Below are 22,795 nucleotides of genomic sequence, written 5' to 3' on the forward strand. Positions count from 1 at the left end.
CACCTCCCACAGCCCAGCTTTCGTGTGGTAGATACAGGTAGCCAGCCGGAAGAAGCACCCCCATTGCCTGCCGCTTATTACCGCTACATTGAGAAGCCTCCTGAAGACCTGGATGCAGAGGTAGAATATGACATGGATGAGGAGGACCTTGCCTGGCTAGACATGGTCAACGAGAAGCGTCGAGTAGATGGGCACAGTTTGGTGTCACCAGATACCTTCGAGCTGCTGGTGGACCGGCTTGAGAAGGAGTCATACTTGGAAAGTCGCAGCAGTGGGGCTCAGCAATCGCTAATTGATGAAGACGCCTTCTGCTGTGTGTGCCTGGATGATGAATGCCACAACAGCAACGTCATCCTGTTCTGTGACATCTGCAACTTAGCTGTGCACCAGGAGTGCTATGGTGTCCCCCTATATCCCAGAGGGCCAGTGGCTATGCCGCTGCTGCCTGCAGTCTCCCTCTCGGCCAGTAGATTGTGTCCTTTGCCCCAATAAAGGTGGGGCCTTCAAACAGACCAGCGATGGTCACTGGGCCCATGTAGTCTGCGCCATCTGGATCCCGGAAGTCTGCTTTGCTAATACCGTGTTTCTGGAGCCCATTGAGGGCATTGACAACATTCCCCCTGCTCGCTGGAAACTGACCTGCTATATCTGCAAGCAGAAAGGGCTGGGTGCAGCCATCCAGTGCCATAAAGTGAACTGCTACACTGCCTTCCATGTGACCTGCGCACAGCGGGCTGGACTCTTCATGAAGATTGAGCCCATGAGAGAAACCAGCCTCAATGGCACCATCTTTACCGTGCGAAAGACCGCGTACTGTGAGGCCCACTCTCCGTGTGTTGCCACCGCCAGGAGAAAGGGTGACTCGCCCAGAAGCCTCAGTGAGGTGGGGGATGAGGACGGGCTGAAAGAGGGTGGCAGGGAGGAGGAAGAGGAAGAAGCGGAGGAGGAAGATCGGGAAGGCCAAGGTGGGGGTGGGCAGCCCCCTCAAGGTGGTGTCCAAGAAGAATAAGATGAGTTTAAAGCAGAAGATGAAGGAGCCCGAGGAAGCTGGCCGGGAGACACCCTCCACCACTGTCCCCATGGTCACTGTCCCGCAGATACCCTCTTACAGGTGAGCCTCATCAGAAGGGCTCTTGGTTTGGTCTTCACCCTAGGCCAGGTCTTCTCCAAATATGGAGATGGATGTCTGACCTCCTCTGGGCTCCCATATTCAAGCTTGTTCTGTGGAACCAGGGCCTCTTTTATAGTTTTGTTGTGCCCTCCAAGTAACGTGTCTCCTCTGGCTCAGAGTGACATAAATCACTTACGTTGCTTAGAAACTCGGGTGACAGTGTATCAGCTAAGGATGGTGGTTTTCACAGTGACACTAAATGGTATTGTGAACAGTATAATTCTCCACCGGTAACTAGTCCATGGATTTCTAGGTGGTTATCATCTTTGGTCTTTGTTTATGCAGGCTGTGTCCTTTACATTGCCTCATCTGTGTGACGACCCCAAGGGCTCTCACACAGGCTCCCCAAAACCCATGTGAAGATAGAACTATTCTAAACGGGGAGCTACTGTGTTAAGGATTCAACACTTGCCTTCCAAAAAGCTCTGTCCTGGGAAAGATGGGGACTTTTTATTTACGAGGAATGTGGGCGGGGCAGTCCTCCTTGAGAAGCTTTATATTCAGGGGAAAGTTCAGCTTTATAAACCAAGCCACCCGGACCTCCCTGAGTCTGCAGAGAGATCACTATGCCTGTATTAAACCGTCAGTGCGGTAGCTGGGGCTGCGGGAGGGTCAGGAGCTTAGGGAAGATTTCCCAGCAGAGGCCACTTCAAGGTGATTCTTTTAAAAAGTATACAATGGTAGCTGGATGTGGTGGTACACACCTTTCATCCTAGCTCTTGGGAGGCAGAGTCAGGTGAATTTCTGGGAGTTCTAGGCCAGCAAGGGCTACACAGTGAGACCCTGTCCAAAAAAAAAGAAAGAAAGAAAAGTCTATAGCATTAGAGAAGGAAGGAATCTTGGAGACTATTCATCTAATGTAGTCCTTGCACCTTCTCCCACATTCCTAGATGAAGAAACCACAGCCACAGGAGGTAAAGTTGTTCGCTCCTTTGTTCATTCAATGAGGTGTTTATTGAGCACTTACTACATGCCACATCCTGTTCTAAGGGGTGGGGCTAGATGGAGAGGGGCAGATTCTGGGCTGTCTCCTGCCCGAGTCTTGATGAGAAGGTTGGGGGATAAAGGAGTATTGGCAGGTTGTGAGACATCAGTCGTGCGTGCGAGGGAACAGGCGGCCAGACTTGCTGCCCTGGGAAGATACCAGAACAAGATGAGGACAGGGAGGCTCTGTCGGGAACTTCAGTGTCTTCTAGACACAGAGCTGGCCTTGGTCATCTCTTTCTTGAGGTCACCAGGTCCGTGCTTAGTCCCCATATGTAGGGTGTCTGTACCCTGGGGCTAGCTTTTGGTTGTAGCTTCTGTTTGAGGAGCCACTCTACTGGCTAAGAACAAACACACCATTTAATACTCTGTGTGACCTTTGGTAAGTTGCTTAATTGCTCTAAGCCTGAGTAAACTCACCCGACAGACTTGTGAGGAATAAATGAGGCAATGTGAGTCAAATACTTAGCACAGTACCTGGCAGATAGTAAGCGCTCAATAAACGGTGGCTGCTGCTGCTGCTGCTGTGTTACTGTTACTCCTCCCCGACCTGCACAAATGCTGTTGACCCCACCGTGGCCAAGAGGCAGGGGGAGGGGGCTGGCCTGCAGGTGGGCAGGTGTGCTTGGCATGGGTGTTGGTGGGGATCTGTCCTTTGGGGAAAGGCCTAGGTAAGCTTGGCTATGGGGCAAGAACATCTGACCGGAGATGGAGAAGGCATTGAAGGGCAGTGCCCACCCAACACGGCCATCTTGAAGTTTCACCTCGATTAGCTACACTTGGTTCTCTTTCTGTGGAGAGGGGCGGAGAGCTAGAGCAGAGGGAAGCACGGGAGCACGGGGCCTTGCTTACTGTGGCGTGTACTGTAGTGGAGAAGGGGTCACGGATTCAGGTCCCGCCGAGGGCCACCGTCTCAGCTGCATTAGGAGCGTTGGTCTACCTGTGGTCCTCAGGTGCCTGCCCTTACCCTGTGATGTGGGGACAGTGCTGCTCTTGAAGCTGTTCACTGGCTCCTTCCCTGCTTCACCCCCACGAGTGGTACTAGTTTAAACCCAGATCTTAAGACTTGGCTGGCTGCATTTTTAGAGCTTCTGTCCTCTTAGGTTTAGATGTTTGTTCTTCTCCTTTTTCCATTTGGTTAAAAATTAGGCATTTTTAGGATGCTAAGAGTTTTTAAAAGAAAAATCAAAGGTCAGCTGGGTACGTGCCTATAACCCCAGTTACTTGGGAGGCTGAGGCAGGAGGATCGTAAGTACCAGGCCAGCCTGGGTGGTATAGTGAGACCCCATCTCTCACATATGTACACACACAAAACCCCTCAGAGGTCAGGTTACTCTAAGAGGTTACATTGGGTGCAGAAAGCAGTAACCTGGCTTACTTTCTTTGAGCTTGGTTGTGGGCTGCCCCAGGGTCTGGTGAGATCCTCGGCCACAGAGGGCAGGAAATTGGCCATATAGCAACGCAACTTACTCAGATTCCTGTTTTCTTTCTGCTGCTTCCATCAAGAGGTGGCTGTGGGTTCAGGAGCACAGACCCTTCTCAGTACCTGGACTGAAAGCATGTGACAGCAGGCAATAGGGCTTCTGTGACAGGGCTCCTTGGGAGGAGCAGGACTGCAAGGCAAGACAGAAAAGCAGGTGACACGTGTCTTGCTGGGTCCGAGCTGCTTAACTCTGCAGTCTTTTCTCAGCTCTCCCCTGAGGTGAGGCATTTGGTCACTGTATTCTGTCTTCCTCTGTAAGGTCAGAAGTGAACTGAGATCTGGATAGGATGCGCAGCTGTGTGTAGCCTGAGCTTCCCACTGACCTGTCTCTCCCCCCTGTGCCTCTACTCAAGGTTGAACAAGATCTGTAGTGGTCTGTCCTTTCAGAGGAAAAACCAGTTCATGCAGCGGCTTCACAACTACTGGCTGTTGAAACGGCAAGCTCGGAATGGTGTGCCCCTCATCAGGCGCCTGCACTCCCACTTACAGTCCCAGAGAAACGCTGAGCAGGTAGGTATAGTGAGGGTGGAGGCTGCCGGGGGAGGGATACAGCGGAGGCGGGGCTCTCCTCCTCCCTGAGCCTTCCCAGTAGCCGTGGCCTGTAGGGAATCACCTCAGAGTGATCTGTCCAGGAACAGTCTGCAGCACTCAGAGATCCTCAGACCTGACAGTGGCCTCTTCTGAAGGGAGATGCTTTGCATTGCTTCATGTACTAAAGAACTTCAGAGAAGCCATTCCTCTCCGATTAATTTGACCAAAGTTCAATTCTCTACTTCTCTCTCCCTGTGTCTTACATCTGTCTGGCCTATCTGTAGTTTGTCTGTTGCCTATTCTGTGTGTGTGTGTGTGTGTGTGTGTGTGTGTGTGTGTGGTCTGTCGTGTCTCTGAGTTGTACCTGTGTATGATGTCTGTCGTGCCTGTACCTGTACCTAATGAAGGGCTTTCCTCTGTACTAATTGAACAGCACAGAAAACATGGCATGGGAACCAAGGAGGGATTTTGTTTGTTTTACATTTATTTTATGTGCATGGGTGTTTTGCCTGCATGGGTGTCTGTGTACCATGTGGGTATCTGTTGTCCACAAAGACCAGTAGAGGGTGTTGGATGACCTGGAACTGAAGTTATAGATGGTTGTGAGCCCCCATGTGCATGTTGGGAACTGAACCCTGTTCCTCTGCAAGAGCAGCCGGTCCTCATAACTGCTGCACCGTCTCTCCAGCCCAAATTCCTTACACAAAGTTTTGACAGTTTTACAAGGAAGAAGTCATTTTACCCCAGCTGACCCAGAAACACTCAATACTGCAAAGAAACCTTAACAAGCTTATATTCACATGTTGTTCCCAAAATTTATGGTGGATATTTGTTTTAAGGTTGCTTCTAATCTGTTGATTGCTTTTAGCAAACGATTATCACCACACTCACGCACTCTCAGGAGAGTGTACACACACACACTCATCCACATTCTAGTCTGGTTCAGAGACATGGGAAAGAACATAACAAGATGAAAGCTATGCTTAGGTTGTAAAAACTGATTGCACAGGAAATCCAAGGCCAGTAAGGTTGATCACATTGTCTCTTAAAGGCAGGTTAAACAGGCTGAGTACACAGTAGGACAGCAGATTGATTGAGTACATAGTCTTTTTTAACACTGCATAGCACTGGCCGCTCTGGAACTCTGTAGACCAGGCTGGCCTTGAACTTAGATCTGCCTGCCTCTGCCTCCCAAGTACAGAGTCTTAAATGATCTCAAGGCATTAACTCAGCTGTAGAGTCTGCCAAAAGTCCAGTTTCTTTGAGGCCAAGAGATATTTTTGTTAAAAAATGTATCACTACAAGACTTCACTTAAGGACAAACTCTAGGGCAGTGTGAAGAGCCCAATGTCGCAACTGCATAGTCCAAACCCTCCAGATGTCACAGAAGAGGTAGGCTGAGTGAGAGCCAGTGTGGGCCCACTGTGTAAAGAAAGAGCAGGTGCCCTTTGCCCCCAGACATGTCATGGTAAATAGTCTGCGGCCTGGCCAGCTGTGGCAGCCATTTTACACCACAGTCACTGCAGGTTAAGTGCTTTCTGCTCCTGGTTCCCTTCCCACATTCACATCATTGGACATTCCTGCCGCAGCTGCTCCATTCCATCTCTCCTTGGCTCTCCTCACTCTGCTGCAGAGAAGCACAAGACTTCACATGACCCATGCCTCGGGCATCCTGTTCGCATGTCATATCTAACCTCCTGAATCACTAGCTTCTATCTGGTCCCCACCCCCACCCCCCATTTTTTTTTTTTTTTTTTGAGACAGGGTTTCTCTGTGTAGCCCTGGCTGTCCTGGAGCTCACTCTGTAGACCAGGCTGGCCTCTGAACTCAGAGATCCACCTGCCTCTGCCTCCCCAGTGCTGGGATTAAAGGCATGCACTGCTGCCACCACCACTGTCACCACCTCCGCCAGCTATCTGGTCCCTCTTGAACCTCTGCTTCCCAGAAGTCTCTACAGCATTAGCAAACTCCTCCCTGCAAGTCTTGTTCTGATTCTCACCTTGACCATTGTATTACATTTGACATTATGTGTCCACAGATTCCAGTTTATGTTACCAGTTTTTGTTTGCTTTAAGCCGTTACATTGTTATGTTTCAAATGCTGAGCTTCCTCCTTCCCTCAGCAATAGTGACCTCTTCCAGGATGGGAGTCACTGATTTTTTTTTTTTTTCCGGATTAATTTTTTACTTTTTAAGTGTGCGCATGTGCATTTGCGTGCTCATGAATTTGTGCGATAGTGCAGGTGCCTGCAGAGGCTAGAGGCAGACTTCCCTGGAACTGGAGTTACAGGAGGTTGCTGCAAGCTGGGTCCTCTGCAGGTCCTAACCACCAAGCCATCTTTCCAGCCCTGCATTCAATGATGTTTGCTGCTTTACAAAAGTATTTTCAAACCAGAAGCTACTAGTGAGAACTTCACTTTGTTCTCTAGCCAAGGCAAAGCTCTAGGGTGAGATTCTTTCAACCCCTGCTTGCTAGTTTTCTCCTGAAATTCTTTCCAGCTCTGAGGGCCATAGCTGAGCAACCATGTCTCTGGGGCTGGGGAAGCAACCCCAGGTTACTCTTCACTGTTTGCTCTTGCTCAGCACCAAGGAAGCATCATAGCACCGGGAAGCTTGGAGGAAAGGCCCCGGGTGGTGTTGGGAAAGGGCTGTCAGCAACCGTGGGTCCGGGAAGAGTCAGGAGTCCTGAATGTTGAAGCAGGGACTGTGGGGAGGAAGGAGGCCAGAGCCCTCTTGTTCTTGCCTTGCTCAGCGGGAGCAGGACGAGAAGACAAGCGCGGTGAAGGAGGAGCTGAAGTACTGGCAGAAACTCCGGCATGACCTGGAGCGGGCCCGGCTGCTGATCGAGCTCATCCGCAAACGGGAGAAGCTGAAGCGGGAGCAGGTGAGCAGAGGCCCGGCCAGGCTCTCGCTAGGGTCCCTTTCTCTCTGTGGCACCAGAGGACTCGGGGCCACCTCTCCGGTGCCAGCATTCAGTCTTCCCTCTTCTGCTGAGCACTGTGGGCTCTGTGGTCTGCCCACTTGGTATTGGGTGGAATGCTTCTGGTGGCTTCTGTATTTTGTGGTTCTGCTCATTTGGGCTGGAGCCTAAGCTTTGTCCCTCGTACCTGAGCCCATGACTAGAGTTTCTGATTTAGGAGTTTTTGGAGGGAGATTGACCTGGGTGTTTCGAAAAGCTTCTGGAGCCATTGCGTGTCATTACAAGATGACAGCCTCCAGCCTGAGGTTCTCCCTGGGCCTTAAGCATTTGTGGACTCAGAGTCATTTAAAATTTCCAGCCTCAGTTCAAGAACATTCTAAAAGTCCCTGACCACAGGGAATGATAAGGTCGGTGGTATAGCGTGTGGTTTAGGAGCATGAGGTGTGTTGCCTGACTGAGTCTAAACCTGGCTCTGTTACTTTCTATTTCTGTAGCATTAAACAAACTGCTTAATCTCTGAATACTTCTGTTTCCTCGACTTCAGTAAAGAGATAACGACGGAGCTGACAGCATAAAGAGATGAATTCATATATGTAAACCGTTGAGAATAGTGCCTGGTGCATCATCAGGGCTGGCAAGGTGGTATGCTGTTATTATTAATGGGAGTACTGATACTCTGCCCTGCTGGAGTGTCTGCTGGAGTGCTCCGCACATGGCACAGAGCAAATATTATTAATTGAACGGATGACAAGCCCAAACTGTTCTCTCTAGTCCAAGAATAGCAGCTGTTACTCGAATGCTTTCAAGGCCTGGGTTAAAATTGTTCCTTCTCCTTCCACTCAGTTCAAGCACAATCCCTTCTTTACTAGGGCAATAGCTTGAGTTCTACTCTGCACCTGGGCAGCTCTCACTGTGTTTAGCGTGAGTGGCCAGGGAGATTCCCTCAAGGTCTCCACAGGTCAAACTATAATTTGTATCTAGGCTTGGTCCTATAGCTAAGATTATCTTCCTGCCTCTGGTTCAGAAAAAGGAGGAGGAGGAGGAGGAGGAGGAGGAGGAGGAGGAGGAGGAGGCGGCCCTAGCTGTGGGTAGGTAGGCAGGGTTATGTTGATGTAGACAAAAGTCAGGAAAGAGCTTGTTAGTCTCAGCCGTGGCCTTGTGGTGTTTCATGTCAGGGCATACATGTAAAATATCATTGTACAGGGTACCACTGCAGGTGCTGTGTGAGCGGTGAGCCTGGACTCCCTGGTCACCAGGGCCCACAGATGTTCTCAGCGAGAGCTCTCAGTGCTTGTGAGATACACATGTGCTCACATTCAGTTTTATCAGTGTGCTTGGACTAAGGCCCAGGCTCAAATGCTTTCTGTTATTTTCCAACCAGGTAACTCATGGTAATTCAACCATGTTGTCACCAAATTTCATATACCATATTTATAAAGTGGGAGTATTAATTGAGGTAATACAGGGAGAAGAGCAGTGTGGCATAATGGTCTGGAGTACTCTAGAAGCTGAGTGGAGCCCCATTAGCTGTGTGACCTGGAGCCAGGTCTCTCTGTCTCCACTTCTTTGTGAAATGTCTGTCTGTACCTGCCTGACATACTCAGTGTTACATAAAGTGCTCAGACTGGCCCCCGTACATATACATCCCATAGAACATATACACATAACTAAAAATAAATCTTTTAAAAATGCTTAGGCCATTACTTGGCACCTAACATGAATTATAAAAGTGTTAATTATTATAGTCAATAATTGTTATTACTTCTGTAAGTTTTGGTATGGTCTTGATATGTAGAAAACGTTTGTAAAGTAGCTGTTTGTTCTAATCTGTTCTCTGCCACTATAATAGATTATCATAGACTGGGTCATTTACAAAGAAAAGTTGATGTAGCTCCCAATTCTGGAGGCTGGGAAGTATGGGGATGGTGACAGGCTGGTGAGAGAGATCCATGCCACAGCTTGTTTTGGTGGAGAGCACACATGGGAGAGTGTGCCTGCACAACCGTCACTCCTGACAGCCCACTCCCAGGATTCCGAATCCATCCTGAGGGTGAAGCCCACGTGATGCCAGCCCTCTCCACCCTCATGCACTGGGAGTTAAGATTCTGACATGTGAACTTTTGGGAGACATTCGAGTCATAGCACTGTTGGTGTCTTATACTGGGGATGGGGGTGGGCAGCTTCATACCTTGTGGAGATTTGTGGCACGTGATTGACAATCAGGTTAAAGATTCAGTGAGTCTTTGTTGAGGTATTCTGGTTATTCCTCATTTCATTACAGGTCAGGGTGCAGCAGGCTGCCATGGAGCTGGAGCTGATGCCATTCACAGTTCTGCTGAGGACAACTCTGGACCTGCTGCAGGAGAAGGACCCTGCACACATCTTTGCTGAACCTGTCAGCCTGAGTGAGGCAAGTCAGCCCTCCAAGCAGCAAGCCTGCTCTGGAAATAGCCTCTGAGTAGGCCAAGGAAGAGGTTGGGCCACAGGGCGTCCAGAACTGAGGGTGGGGTGGTGTCTTGGCAGGCTAGTAGACTTGCCCGTTGTCTGGGTGGACCATGCCCCGCGGCTCTTAGTGAGGCTAACACGGCATCAGCGGAGTTGGGAGGTCAGGAGTAGCAGTGAAGGGTGCGCCTGTGTGGCTCGTAAATAGTTGTTGTAATTGTACAGGTTTTATATGTTTAGGTTCCAGATTACCTGGAATTCATATCCAAGCCAATGGATTTTTCTACTATGAGGCGGAAGCTGGAATCTCACCTGTACCACACCTTGGAGGAGTTTGAGGAGGACTTTAACCTTATAGTTACCAACTGCATGAAGTATAATGCTAAAGACACAATTTTCCACCGAGCAGCTGTCCGCCTGCGGGACCTGGGAGGGGCCATCCTGCGGCATGCCCGTCGGCAGGCAGAGAACATCGGCTATGATCCCGAGAGGGGCACCCACTTGCCCGAGTCACCCAAATTGGAAGACTTTTACCGATTCTCCTGGGAGGATGGTGAGAAGCTCGGATGGGTAGGGAGGAGGAGGACCAGGAAGAGCGGCAGGAGGACGGGGCTCAGACAGCCCAGGATCAGGGTGGGCCTTGGGGGTGCAGAGCTGTGGTTGGGAGCCAATGGGTGTGCTCAGTGTGCGGCTGGAATAATTCTGAGGCCTAAACGGTGCACTGCGTGCCTGTTGAGAGGTCGGAAAGGCATAGCTGGCTGTCTGGAAAGCCAAGGCCTCTCGGGAGTCTCTCCTGCACCCTGAGTGTGCACTGGTGCATGGGGTGGGGGCAGAAAGTAGGGTGCCTGTGATGTGAGCACCACACCACTCGGCCTGTTCCTGCTTGCTGCATAATCCTTCAGGCCAGGGATTGCTACACCGCTGCATGCCTGCTGTATGGCCATAGCTGAAACTGAATTGCTTCCTGTAGTTGTTCCCACACACCGACCTATCGTTTCTAGACAGCGGTGTTGTAGGGCCAAGGCCCACACCGACACTGCCGGAAGTCACTGGCCTGGGCATTCCAGGGCCTTGTTTTCCATCCAGAAGATTTCTCTTGCTCTGCGCTGGGCACGTCCTTCAGCCTCTTCTATCCTCTCTTTTCCCTGGCAGTGGATAACATCCTCATCCCAGAGAACCGGGCCCACCTGTCGCCAGAGGCGCAGCTGAAGGAGCTGCTGGAGAAACTGGACCTGGTGAGCGCCATGCGGTCCAGCGGGGCCCGCACCCGTCGGGTCCGCATGCTACGCAGGGAGATCAATGCCCTTCGGCAAAAGCTCGCACAGCCAGCGCCAACACAGCTGCTGTCAGTGACCAAGACAGTGTCCAATGGGGAGCTGCCAGCGGGACCTCGGGGGGACGCAGCTGTGCTGGAGCAGGCCTTGCAGGAAGAGCCAGAAGACGATGGGGACAGAGGTGAGAGAGGGTCACAGGCAGGCAGGGTTCAGGGTGGGTAGGATAGTCAGGAGGAATAAAAGGCTAACATCTCTTGAGAGTATTCTCCTCTGAGTATAGGTCTGACCCTGCAGGTAAACAAATCTCTTGGAAGGGGTCTCCCTTCATAACACATTTAGGATGCTATTACAAGTATTTAGCAATCAATAGAGAACAAAATTTATTTGTCAGAGTAGATGTCGGCTCTTGTATTGGTCCGGGCTCCCAGGGGACCCAGAGGTTCTGGAAGGGTTAGGGGCAAGGCTGTCGGAGAGTCATAGAGATTAGGGTGCTGGAGCCCAGCAGTTTCATACTAGTTAAGTATGAGGCAATTTTGCACCTGACAGAGTGGCACTGAGTGGTACAGCTTACTCTACCACTCTGGAGAAGCTCTGAGGAGAGTTAGACTAGAGTGTGAGAGGGAAGTAAAGGCCCTCCTTCTGGCCTGGACTCTAGGGGTTTTTGTTCGCTTGTTCGGCTGGTTGATTAGTTGGTTTCTTGAGGAAGGGTTTCTCTCTGTAGGCTGTCCTTGAGCTCACAGTCTCTGAGTGCAGGGATTAAAGGCCACCACTGCCCAGCTTAACTCTTGGTTTTCATCCCAGGTGGCCATGACTGTAGGCCATCCCAGGCAGAGGTTTCAGACTATAAAAAGTCTAATTGAAGCTGGGCAGTGGTGGCGCATGCCTTTAATGCACTCGGGAGGCAGAGCCAGGTGGATCCCTGTGAGTTTGAGGCTAGCCTGGTCTACAGAGCGAGATCCAGGACAGGCACAAAAACTACATAGAGAAGCCCTGTCTCAAAAAAAAAACAAAAACAAAACAAACAAAAACAAAAGTCTAATTAATTTAAGCAAGTGGCTTTCTCAAGTGTAAATGATATTTGCAACCAATGTATTAGAGTCACCTGGTAAGCTTTCTAAACTGTCCCCTACCTTAGTGATTTGGAGCTGTTTATGAGCTGAGCTGCTTCCCATGCCTTCCCTTTGGTGAGGACAGAATTATCTTACTGGTACCTGCCCTTGCCCTGAGCCCAAGGTTTGGGGAGACCTGCCACTCACATAGTCTAAACATGGAGTTACCTCTACTTGGTAAGGCTCAAATTGAAGAGATTGGCGCATTTTATTGTAGGTTGGAGACATGATTGAGAAGCCACATGGGACATCAGAAGGCTATGTGACCGTTGTGACTCTTTGTAACTTTCATATGGCAGTCCGAATGTCATCTGAATTCCACTCCTTGACTCATGCACAGTGACAGAGCGTCCCCCAGAGGGTTCAAGATAAAATCGCAGAGGTTCATATGGGGAGATCTGGGCTATGGTTAGGAGTAAAGTTCCAGGTAGGGCAGACTTGTGTGGGAACCCCAGAGGTAATACACTTGGTCTGAGTTCCCTGCATCTGCAAACCCCTTTTCTGCCTGCTGTGTGCACTCACAACAGAGCTGAGGACAGCTGAGAAAGCACTGATGTCAGGTGAGAACTGTAATCCTCCAGTCTGTCCAGCTGAAACCTCACCTAATTATTGACTAAGGCAGCATGCTCAAGTATGCGTGATGTTTGCAGCACACACTATTAGGCTTATTTGGTCTGGAGTATAACTTAGGCTTAAAATTCTTTCTTCTTTCCTTCTTTTCTTTCTTTTACTTTTTAATGATTCTTATTTTTATGTGCATTGATGTTTTGTGTGCATCTATGTCTGTATCAGGGTATTGGTTCCCCTGGAGGTAGTTACAGGCAGTTTGTAAGCTGCCATGTGGGTGCTGGGAATTGAACCCGGGTCCTCTGGAAGAACAGCCAGTGCTCTTAACCACTGAGCCATTTCTCCAGCCCCAGGCTTAAAATACTTACAAAACTTCGTGGTTGATTCTAACACACAGCGAGGATTGAGAACTTTTAAGTGTGAACAAAGCTTACCCCTCCTTTAACTTTTGCTTAGATCTAAGGCCTAAAAGGCATCAAAGCCATGGAATAGTTCATGCTTTTAGTGCTTGCTTATCAGAGTCAGTATCTGGCTTGTAGGAGCAGACTGTTGCTAGAATGTTCAAGCAGGTTCTCTTTTTCTCTAACAGATGATTCCAAATTGCCTGCTCCACCAACCCTGGAGCCTACCGGGCCTGCACCATCCTTGTCTGAACAGGAATTCCCCCCAGACCCCCCCACCCTGAAACCCATCAGTGACAGCAAGCCTTCAAGCCGGTCCCTAAAGTCCCGGAAGGTGGAAGATGATGAGCTCTTGGAGAAATCAGCCCTGCAGCTGGGGAGCGAGCCCTTGCGATGCTTGCTCAGTGACAATGGCATTGATAGACTGTCTCCCGTGAACCCTGACAGCCCTCCTGGTACCCCCCTCAGTGGGGTGGGCCGCCGAACATCAGTCCTCTTCAAGAAGGCCAAGAATGGGGTTAAGCTGCAGAGGAATCCAGACGGGACCCTGGAGAATGGCGAGGACCACGGTGCGGTCGGCTCTCCTGCCTCTCCAGCCAGCACGGAAGATGAGCACTGTTCCAGGAAGCGGCCAAGGAGCAGGGGCTGTAGTGACAGTGAAGGGGCCAGGTCCCCTCAGCAGGAGGAAGAGCCAGGTGATCCTGCCTGTGATATCTTTTCCCACCCGCTTCCCTGCTCTGCCCCGCCAGGGGGCTCCTCCTCCTCCTCCTCCTCCTCCTCCTCCTCCTCCTCCTCCTCCTCCCCCTGTCCGCCATCTCCAGTGGCCTCTGTGAGAAAACAGGCTTAGGGCAGTTGTTTTCAGAGGGCCAGATTGTCTATGGGACGATCACTGGCCTTAGGGGAATGTAAGATTTCATGTGGTAAAATGGTTTTTACCTTCACTTCAGTGTGCTCTTGAGATATTTTTATCAGACACTGTCTTAGGCACTGGAGGGAAATTAGTGAACAAAACATGAAAATCTCTTACAGAAGAAATAGACTAAAGGCATATGAGAGCTCTTCTTGTATTAGAAACTTTGTAAAAAACACTTATCAGTCCATCGGAAGAGAGGGCAGAGAGTAAAGGGGACATTTGATAACGATTGGAGGGAGTGAAGAAGAGCAGACTGTCCTGAGGACAGATGAAGTGTCTCGGAGGGTGGGAACACACGTGCGTGTCCAGAGCAGCAGAGGAACCAGCTGCAGCAGAGGTGGGTGGGAGAGGAGGTGGCAGAGCGGGACATAGTCACTGGAGTCCTGACTGCGTGTCCCCGGTGGGAGAGGGGAATACGTCAGGGCCAGTTCCAGCTCCACAGGAGTCCCAGGCCAGGAGAAAGTAGAGAGGTCCTCTAAGTCACTGAGAGATCAGAGCCCAAAGCGAGGGGTCGGGCGTGGGGTGACACTGCCAGAGCTATTCAGAGAACGTGACCTGGAGTTGAGATTTGTCTTGAAGGTGGCACCTGAGCTGGCCCTGAGGGTGAGGGTAGCTGGTGGGAAGGGCCCAGGGCCTGTCTTCAGAGCATGGGACAAGGAGGAAGACATTCTCTCTAGGACAGTTCAGTGGGTGTTCACTGCAGCCTCGGGAACCAGGCAGGCGAGTTGGGTCCTGGTGGGGTAGGACAGCCGCTCTTCACTTTCAGTCCTCCTGTCACTCATCCTTGTGTGGTATCTTTGAACTGTGGGCCGGTACTTGCTTTTTCTCTCTTCCCTTCCTGTCGGCCACTTCTCCGTAGTAGGCTAGACCTTTAGGCTATTAGGGCAGGAGCTTGAAGTTCAGATCCTGACTTCCTATTGGCTCTGTGGCCTGGAGGGAAGTTCCCTCAGAGCCTGTTTGTGGCTTACTGCTGTGGGGCTAAGGTGGAGCAGATTTGGAGCACAGCAGATAGCAGCCTGCAGGAGTAGTTTTTGTCCTCCTTTCAGCTCTGTGTCTCAGCCAGACAGCACGGAGAGCAGTGCACTAAAAATGAGGCCCATCAACCTGGAGCCCTACTGCTTGGGGATATGATAAATACGCTTTCCTTTCCGAGCCCCCACATGCCGGCACTCAGGAACACTTCTGTACACGACCGTAGTTGGAGCTCGGAAAGCAGGCGCTGATCCTTTACAGGCCAGGCACGGTGGGGTTCTATGACACACATTGAGGTCGTCAGACTAGAGGGAGGGCCGGGTTAGGAGAGCCACATCTTGGCTCAGGCACCTGCTCTCACAAGTGTGGCTGGCCTCACAGTTTTCTAGCCAAGGTGTCTGTCACAGCTCTCAAATCGGGCCGATCCACTTTCAGTCTGTTTCTGTTCAACGGTCAGAGTCGTAGAACTCTGGAGTTAGGACTCAATAGGTCAAAAAAAAAAAAAAAAAAAAAAGGAAGCCTTCATGGTTAGGTGATCCTGGGATGATGAAACGGCCCTCTCTACCTGAGGTGCCTTGCTGCAAAAGGAGTCAGACCAACAGCATCCTCTGCTTCACAAAAGGCAGGGGCCAAGCTCAGCCTGGAGTCATGGTTCTGATGCTCCATTCTGCGATGATCTGGGCTGCTGTGGCCCTTAAAAGTCTCTTTGGCTCTCCCCAGCTCTGTGAGATATCTCCGGGTGTGGTGGACACTGAGCCCTTATCCTGCCTTAGCTTCTGCCATCATACCCGAAGAAGGAAGCTACTGCTGCCAGCCGGGATGGGGAGGGCTTGGGAGTGCTTATCAGCAGAGGCTGGTGGCTCCTTGAGGCACAGGAACTCCCTGATAATTGAAGTTCAAAACTAGAGCAGATCCAGGGACTTGTGAGCTTGCCTGGGTGGAAAAGTCTTATGTTTTTCCTCAGTAGTCAGGTGTGTGCTGCTCAGGTAATACAGTCTGCTCATTGCCTTCCAGGGGAGGAACAGCCTCCCACCCACTCCAGTCCTCAGAGGCATGTGTCAGGGAAGGGGCTTCTGCACTCAGGGCTCACTCTGTGTGTCCTTGGCAGGCGTGACTAACGGCTTCGGAAAACACCCCGAAAGCGGGTCTGACTCGGAATGTAGTTTGGGTCTCAGTGGAGGACTGGCGTTTGAAGCTGGCAGGTAAGGATGCTTACCCACAAAGCTCGGGCGGCCCTGAGACCACCTTTTCCTTACTTCCCCATTCAGTGACAGGTGGGGTTTCCTTCTTCCTTGGTTCTCGCTACCGCTACCGTTTCCTCAGGCTCTAGTTTGGAACTGGGAGCCCTGAGGAAAAGGGGCTGACCCTGGATTCTAGATCTGCTCTAAGAGAAGAGTAGTGTTGATAGGTTAGCGGGGCTCAATCTCCTATGGCTCAGTGAAGTTACCGTTTGAGACTCACGTGCCCGGGTACATACACCCCTGGAGAACTCGGCTCGTTGCGGACGTGGTTTTGACTAAGCCTCTTAGGGTTTCATAGGGTTGGCCTCTGGTTTGTTTTGGCTTCTGTTCTGTGGTGCTGAGGGTTGAACCCAGGACCTCACACATGCGAGGCAGGTGTGTTACCCATAAGTTACAGCCCACGCCTCTTTTGGTCTTGGTCTGGTTTTGTCTCTTGATAGGGGATTTTTTTTTTTCCCCCAGAGCTGAGGACTGAACCCAGGGCCTTGTGCTTGCTAGGCAGGTGCTCTACCACTGAGCTAAATCCCCAACCCTTTGATAGGGGATCTTGCTGTGTAGTTTTATTGCCCCAGTCTCCCAGGTGCTGAGATTGCAGGCATATATCATTGTCTGGATTTAACCCTTGGTTTTTTTTGAAATAGGATTGAACTAAACAGCTCGAGGTAGCCTCCAGCTCTCAACCTTTGAACCCCCTCTTCCCGGGTACTGGGCTGGCGGGCATTTCCCAGCTACACCCAGTGCCTCTTCAGGGATATTGTATAGGGATGACCGAGCATGAAATTTTAAAGGCCCCTTTTTCAAAGGCTCCAGGTTGCCCATCATTGTTGAGAAAGGATGGGCTTCTGTTGTTTTTAACCTGAAGGAAGGATTTCTCAGCCCAGAACCTTCATTTCTCCCAAGTCTAAGAGTTTTATGAGCTCATTGCCCTATGTTTTCTGCTCTTCATGACCTTGGGTAGAGTGGGGTGCTTGGATGAGAGGACCTTGGTGCCACAGGGAGAGGTGATTGCTGAGAGAATCCTGGGTTTAGGAAAGCCCCGTAAAGGCTGGTCTGTGTCTGAAGGCTTCCAAGCGGTCTTTACTGGCATGTGTGCTCTTGACACTTGCTTACCTGCTGAGCTCCCAGGTGGAGCTGTGTGGGCCTGCCTCCAGTTACACTGGCTTCCTGCCTTAATTCCTTTGCGTGTCCTCCCCATGAAACCTCAAAATTGCCCATGCTCGCTCCCTGTCTGTCAAAGACTCCAAAGACAGAGAGAGTTGATGGGAGTAGAGATAGTTTACCAGGGCTAGAGAAGACAGATTTCAAAATGTTAGAAAATGCTTCTTGCTTGCTCTTGGGTTGGAGTTCCTGGCTTCCTTCAAAGAAGGATCTTAAGCCAGGCCCGGTGGCCCATACCTGTAACCTTGACCCTTAGGCAACTGAGATAAGAGAATCATGAGCTCAAGACCAACCCAGGCTGTATAGCAAAGTCCTGCTTAAAAAGCAAAAAACAAAAAAACACTAAAGCTAAGCAAATATGTAGTGCTTGGAAATTCAGTTTACTGGAGGTGGTAGGAGTGAGGCCAACCATCGGTTCCCTTCCCGTCCTTGGCTGAGGTGGAAAGGATACTGTTCTCCCTCACGAAGGGCATGCTTCCCAACTGTGAGTCACAAGAAGCAGGCCAGGCTAGGTTGCTGGTTCAGGTGATGCTTGCCGTTGTGATGTGAGTTCAGTTCCCAGGATCACACAGTAGAAATAGAGAGCCAGCCCCACAGGCTGCCCTCTGACCTCCCCACATACAGGTGCGTGCCGGCCCCCCCCCCCGCCCCCCCCATTTAAAAAAAATGAAAGTAAGTAAAATTGGAGATCCAAGGGTTCTGCCTCCAGTGTTCTCTCTCTCCATCCCAGTCCCCCTGCTCTCCAGTCTGCTAGGAAGAATATAAAGGAAGCTTTTATCTGTTGGACAGAAGCATGTTACCTTTTTTTGTTGTTCTGGTCTGTTGTTTGAGACAGGGTCTCTCATCTTAGCTCTGCCTGTCCTGGAACTCACAGAGATCCTCCTGCCTCTGCTTCCCGAGGGCTGGGATTAAAGGTATGCGCTGGTCACTTACCATCTGCAGCCCATCTTGCCCATTTGCTCCACGGTTGGTCTTTTCCCATGGTCTTCTGAGCACCTTTCCATTCATTCTTACACTCCATGACAGTCTCATGTACTCAGACTGGGAGTGCACTGTGACTGAGGCTGGCCCTTGGACTCCTCATCCCCCTAGCTCCACCTCCTGAGGGCTAGAATGACATTCAGGCCCCACCACGCCCAGCTGCTCCTCCTCTGTGGGTCATTCCCCCGAGTGCTGGTAATTCAACACCTATGGTGTGAGTCATGTTGTTGAGGTACATGTCAGTTCCTAGAGTTTATCTTGTAGAGGAGGTAGGTGGAAATTATACGTACGTCACTGGCTGTAGACTGGCTGTACCGCACTGGCCTGACGACCATCTACTCATCAGAACCACACAGAGTGGCTGCAGCAGCCTAGTTTCCAGGGCCTTCCCTGCCTGTACTGGCATTCTGTGGTATGACAGTAGTGGTCTGTGATACTAGACCTGAAAACACAAAGCCATTCCCAGAGTACATTTTGTGTGTGTGTGTGTGTGTGTGTGTGTGTGTGTTTGTGTGTGTGTGTGTACTTGTGGATTTTCCCACAGCACCACTTGGCCAGTCACTGGTCAGCATCACAGAGGTGATGAGACAAGCTGGCCTTGCCTTTACTCATCTCGTAGCTGCCTTGCCCTGCTTTTTTCTCCTGTGTCCTAAGATATCTCCAGGTTCAGGGTGTGAACTTAGAGAGACTTGTAGTGACATCACTAGTGTTTGCATCTACACGTCAGCCTCTCAAGTCCGTAGGCAGGTTTTGTAGGGTGAGTGCACTGGATCCTCCATATGAATTGGGTATTGCTGGTATTGTTTTCCAAACAGGTGCCAGCTTCGTTTACTGCAGGAATGTGAGTCATGGTTTGGGTTAAGCTGAGTTTTCTTAGCATAAACTCAGTTCTGACTCAGTGAAATTGAGTACCACACCAAAGCCATTCCCACCCTTTGCTGCATTTTATCCCAGGGTCTTCTAAGCATTTTGGCTTTTTTGTAAAAATTGACTGATCTTTTAACCATTTTTCTAGTTGAAAAATTATAGAACAGCAATATTTTTATTTATTTTTGAGACCCAGTCTTACTATGTAGCTCATCTAGTTTGAAACTCACTCTGTAGCCTCAAAAATCACAGCGCTCCATCTTCTGCCTCCCTAGTACTGAGATTAAAAGTATGTGCCACCAGACCCCAGCAGTAAGGTTTTTTAAAGTTTGATGGAGGTGGGGGTTCCCTGCCACATAATTCTTGCCCAGAAGCTCTCAGCTCTAGATTGAGCATTAAAATTGCATGAAGAGCTATTTTAAAATCTCAGTGTCTTGGTGGCCTTGGTTCATCTTTGGTTATCACTTCTTTTCCTTGTCTCATGTATAGTTTACCTTTTCCTTCTTTCTTCTTTCCTTTTTTTTTTTGAGACAAGGTCTCACTATATATCCCTGGTTGGCCTAGAACTCACTCTGTAAACCAGGCTGGCCTTAGACTCAGAGATCTTCCTTCCAGTGCTGGGATTAAAGGCGTGTGCCACCATGCCCAGATTTAACTTCCTTTTTAAAAGTATTTTATTAGAGGGTGGAGGTGGTGGTGGTGGTGGTGGTAGCACACGCCTTTAATCCCAGCACTTGGGAGGCAGAGGCAGGTGGATCTCTGAGTTCAAGGCCAGCCCGGTCTACAGAGTGAGTTCCAGGACAGCCAGGACTACACAGAGAAACCCTGTCTTGAAAAACAAAACAAAACGAAACCCCTGAAAGTATTTTATTGCATTTATGTGTGTATTTATGTGTGCCTCCATGTTGGTAGAGGTCAGAGGACAACTTGTAGACATTGGTACTCTTCCACCGTGTGGGTCTGGGGACTCAAACGCTTTTACCCACTAACCCATCTCACTCACCAGACTTCACCTTTCTGCTGTAGCCTTGTTTAAAGAAAGAAATTGCTCTCCTTTTTAGTTGGTAAAAAGAAAAAAAAAAATCCTACCCAAGAAAGACTTTCACACACAAACCATTTGAAGTGAGAAGTGGGTTTCTTTTTCTTTTTCAATTTAAAAATGTCTCTGCTAATTCTGGAGAGAGGAGGCGCCTGTTATAGAACATGCAGAAAAGAGGCGAGTTTTTGGACCTCAGAAATAAATTGGTTTCTGAAGATGAAGCATGTGGAACACAGAGTGCAGATTTGGACAGGTGAGGGGGCCTCCTTGTGGCCGGACTGTCCCTGAGAGGCTGAGTTGAGACTGGGTGATGATGGCCTTCTCTCTGTGTTGGTGTTCTTATAGTTTGGGGTTTTTGAGACAGGGTCTCATGGTGTAGACCAGGCTGGCCTGGAACTCACAGAGATCCACCTGCTTCTGCCTCTGGGATTGAAGGCGTGTGCCACCATTCCCAGCCCCACGGCCTTCCCTCTGAATGAAACGCTCCCCTGTGTAGGGGAAGCAGTCCCTCCTCGAGGATGGACTGGATTTCTGGTCACACGTGCCATGGATGAACACTGGCCTGTCGAGGAGATGGAGCCACTGTCTTTCCCTTTGTAGCTCCATGCCTTTAGAGATGGAAAAGCAGGAGTGGGCTTGTTTCCAGTTAACTGCTCACGTCAACCCTCTTCTGTGTGCAGCGGTCTGACACCTCCCAAACGCAGCCGTGGGAAGCCAGCCCTGTCGCGAGTGCCCTTCCTGGACGGTGTGAATGGAGACTCGGACCACAGTGGCTCAGGTGAGGAGACTGTTGAGGCAGAGCAGGCTGTGGACAGACTGCTGCAATGCAGGGCCCACAAGCTGGCTGTCAGTCTGCGAGGGGCCCCCCACAGACACTGGCTAGAGAGCTGGCCTGCACTCCTGGGCCACCAACACTTTCTTTAAACTACCTTCAGTTTGTATTGTATTTTGAGTTTTATTGTTGTGATGATGGACATGACCAAAAGCAACTTTATTGGAAGGCTTTCTTGTAGTTCATCCTGAAGGGCAGTTGGCCAGAACTGAAGCAGAGGCCATTCTACCCAAGCAGAACTGGGTACTGGCTTGCTCTCCAAGATTTGTTAGCCCACTTTCTTACACAGCCCCAGGGGTGTGTAAGAAGACCACATACCCAGGGGTGGCATCAGCCACAGTGGGCTGCACCTTCCCATATCAATCTCTGATCAAGAAAATGTGTCACAAAACTTGCCCACGGGCCAGTGTAATAGAAGCATTTTCTCAGTTGAGATTCCCTCTTCCCAGATGACCCTAGCTTGTGTCTAAGTTGAACAAAAACAAAAACCTCAAAATAAAAACAAACTAGCCAGCACAATTTGAGTAGTTAACACATGCCCATGGGAACAGAAATCCAGAAGGCTCTTATGAAAGCCTGCATGCCTCTCTGGAACATCAGCAGCTAGCTTTTGTTGTGGTTGTTTTCAGAGCGATTTAACGTATATCCAAGCTGAAACCTGTGTGTATGTTGGAGAGAGGTGTCGAGGGCCCGCCATTCCTTCTTTGTAGTTCCTAGTGTACCCTGGAAACCCTTGGCTTTCTCTCAGCTCCCCAGGGGCCCATTGTATGGGAGGACTCTTCATTGGTTTCACTGCAGCCCTCCAAAGACAGACATTTAAAGTGTCTTCATCGTCAGGGCTGCGTTGAGCAGCCTACGTGTGCAGAGGTCACTTCATCCTTGGAACTATGAGGTTGGAGGGAGACTGTATTTATAGTTTCGGTTGGTGCTACCTGGCTGTGATCTCTAGAGTCGTCAGTGAGAACATGTGTCACTCAAGCCTCTAGCTTGTAGATCATGCCTGTTTAGCCTAATTGAAATGAGGGCAAGGCAGGGGTAACGGGGTGAGGCTGGGGGTGGTTCTCAGACGGAGCAGGTCCGGAGCAGCCTGCTTCTGAACATGGTTGTCGGTCACATGCACTCTGGATGGCCTGTCTCTGAAGTTTCCCTCTGATGCACAGGGCTGTTTCCCTGGTCCAGCCTCTCCCTTCTGCCATAGTGTCGCCCCTTTCCCAGTGTGTGTTGACGGGTGCATGCCTTTGAGTTTGTTACTTTGTGACTGTTTTCACTCAGATGACAGGTCTCGTGTCCAGATGAATTTGTACATCTAAGCTTGAAGCTAGGAAGTAGATCTGACACACTTTGTGCTTCTGGTGGTGACATTTTTTTTCCTGCTTTTTAAACCCCCATACTAGAAGCGATGCCAAAGGATATTTAAAAAGAATTGCACTCCCATAGCTTTGCCATTGGAACACAGCTGTCTCCATCCCTGTGCTGCTTCCGTTTCTTTTAGGCATATTTTAACAAGTGCAGATCCGACACGCACACTTCTGTACTCATCAGTTTTTGCTCGGATACTTTTTTCCTTGTTGGCTCATGATCTTTCTGTGCTGTTGTGTTACTAGAACCATCTATCTTAACAACCAGTGCTTTGCAATTGACTTGTGTGTTCTAGTGGACATTGGGTTAACTCCAGCTTTCAACATACATAATATAATAAATGCACATTTTTGCCCCAAATCCTTTTGTTACCTTTCTTATAATAAATTGCCAAAGAGGAAGTTTACTGGAGCAGATGGTTCATACATTTATTTTAATGCTCCTGGCACATTGCACGTAATTGCATTCCAAAGGGCTGGACTGGTCTGTGGTTTCTCCGGTGTGTGGCTGCACTGGTTTCTCCAGCCTTCCTCAGTGTTAGGTTTTATCTGT

At 49.9% G+C, this 22,795-nt stretch overlaps 2 protein-coding genes across 2 annotated transcripts in view; both read left to right on the forward strand.

Annotated features, from left to right (window-relative positions):
- Positions 1-289: 289 nt before the first annotated feature.
- On the forward strand, positions 290-1,009 carry LOC131926216 (bromodomain and PHD finger-containing protein 3-like). The gene has a single exon (XM_059281525.1). It carries the CDS (start codon positions 398-400, stop codon positions 1,007-1,009), a length of 612 nt encoding a protein of 203 aa, XP_059137508.1. The 5' UTR covers positions 290-397.
- Positions 1,006-22,795, forward strand: part of LOC131926215 (bromodomain and PHD finger-containing protein 3) — a 29,336-nt gene continuing 7,546 nt past the window's right edge. The window contains exons 1-9 of the mRNA XM_059281524.1: positions 1,006-1,111; positions 3,992-4,148; positions 6,921-7,052; positions 9,370-9,498; positions 9,771-10,083; positions 10,683-10,985; positions 13,070-13,576; positions 15,875-15,968; positions 20,733-20,830. Coding sequence (XP_059137507.1) covers positions 1,011-1,111; positions 3,992-4,148; positions 6,921-7,052; positions 9,370-9,498; positions 9,771-10,083; positions 10,683-10,985; positions 13,070-13,576; positions 15,875-15,968; positions 20,733-20,830 — 1,834 coding nt within the window. The 5' untranslated portion in view covers positions 1,006-1,010. The remainder of the gene's footprint in view (positions 1,112-3,991; positions 4,149-6,920; positions 7,053-9,369; positions 9,499-9,770; positions 10,084-10,682; positions 10,986-13,069; positions 13,577-15,874; positions 15,969-20,732; positions 20,831-22,795) is intronic.

This window comes from Peromyscus eremicus, chromosome 16_21, assembly GCF_949786415.1.
Source record: "Peromyscus eremicus chromosome 16_21, PerEre_H2_v1, whole genome shotgun sequence".
Lineage (NCBI taxonomy): Eukaryota > Metazoa > Chordata > Mammalia > Rodentia > Cricetidae > Peromyscus > Peromyscus eremicus.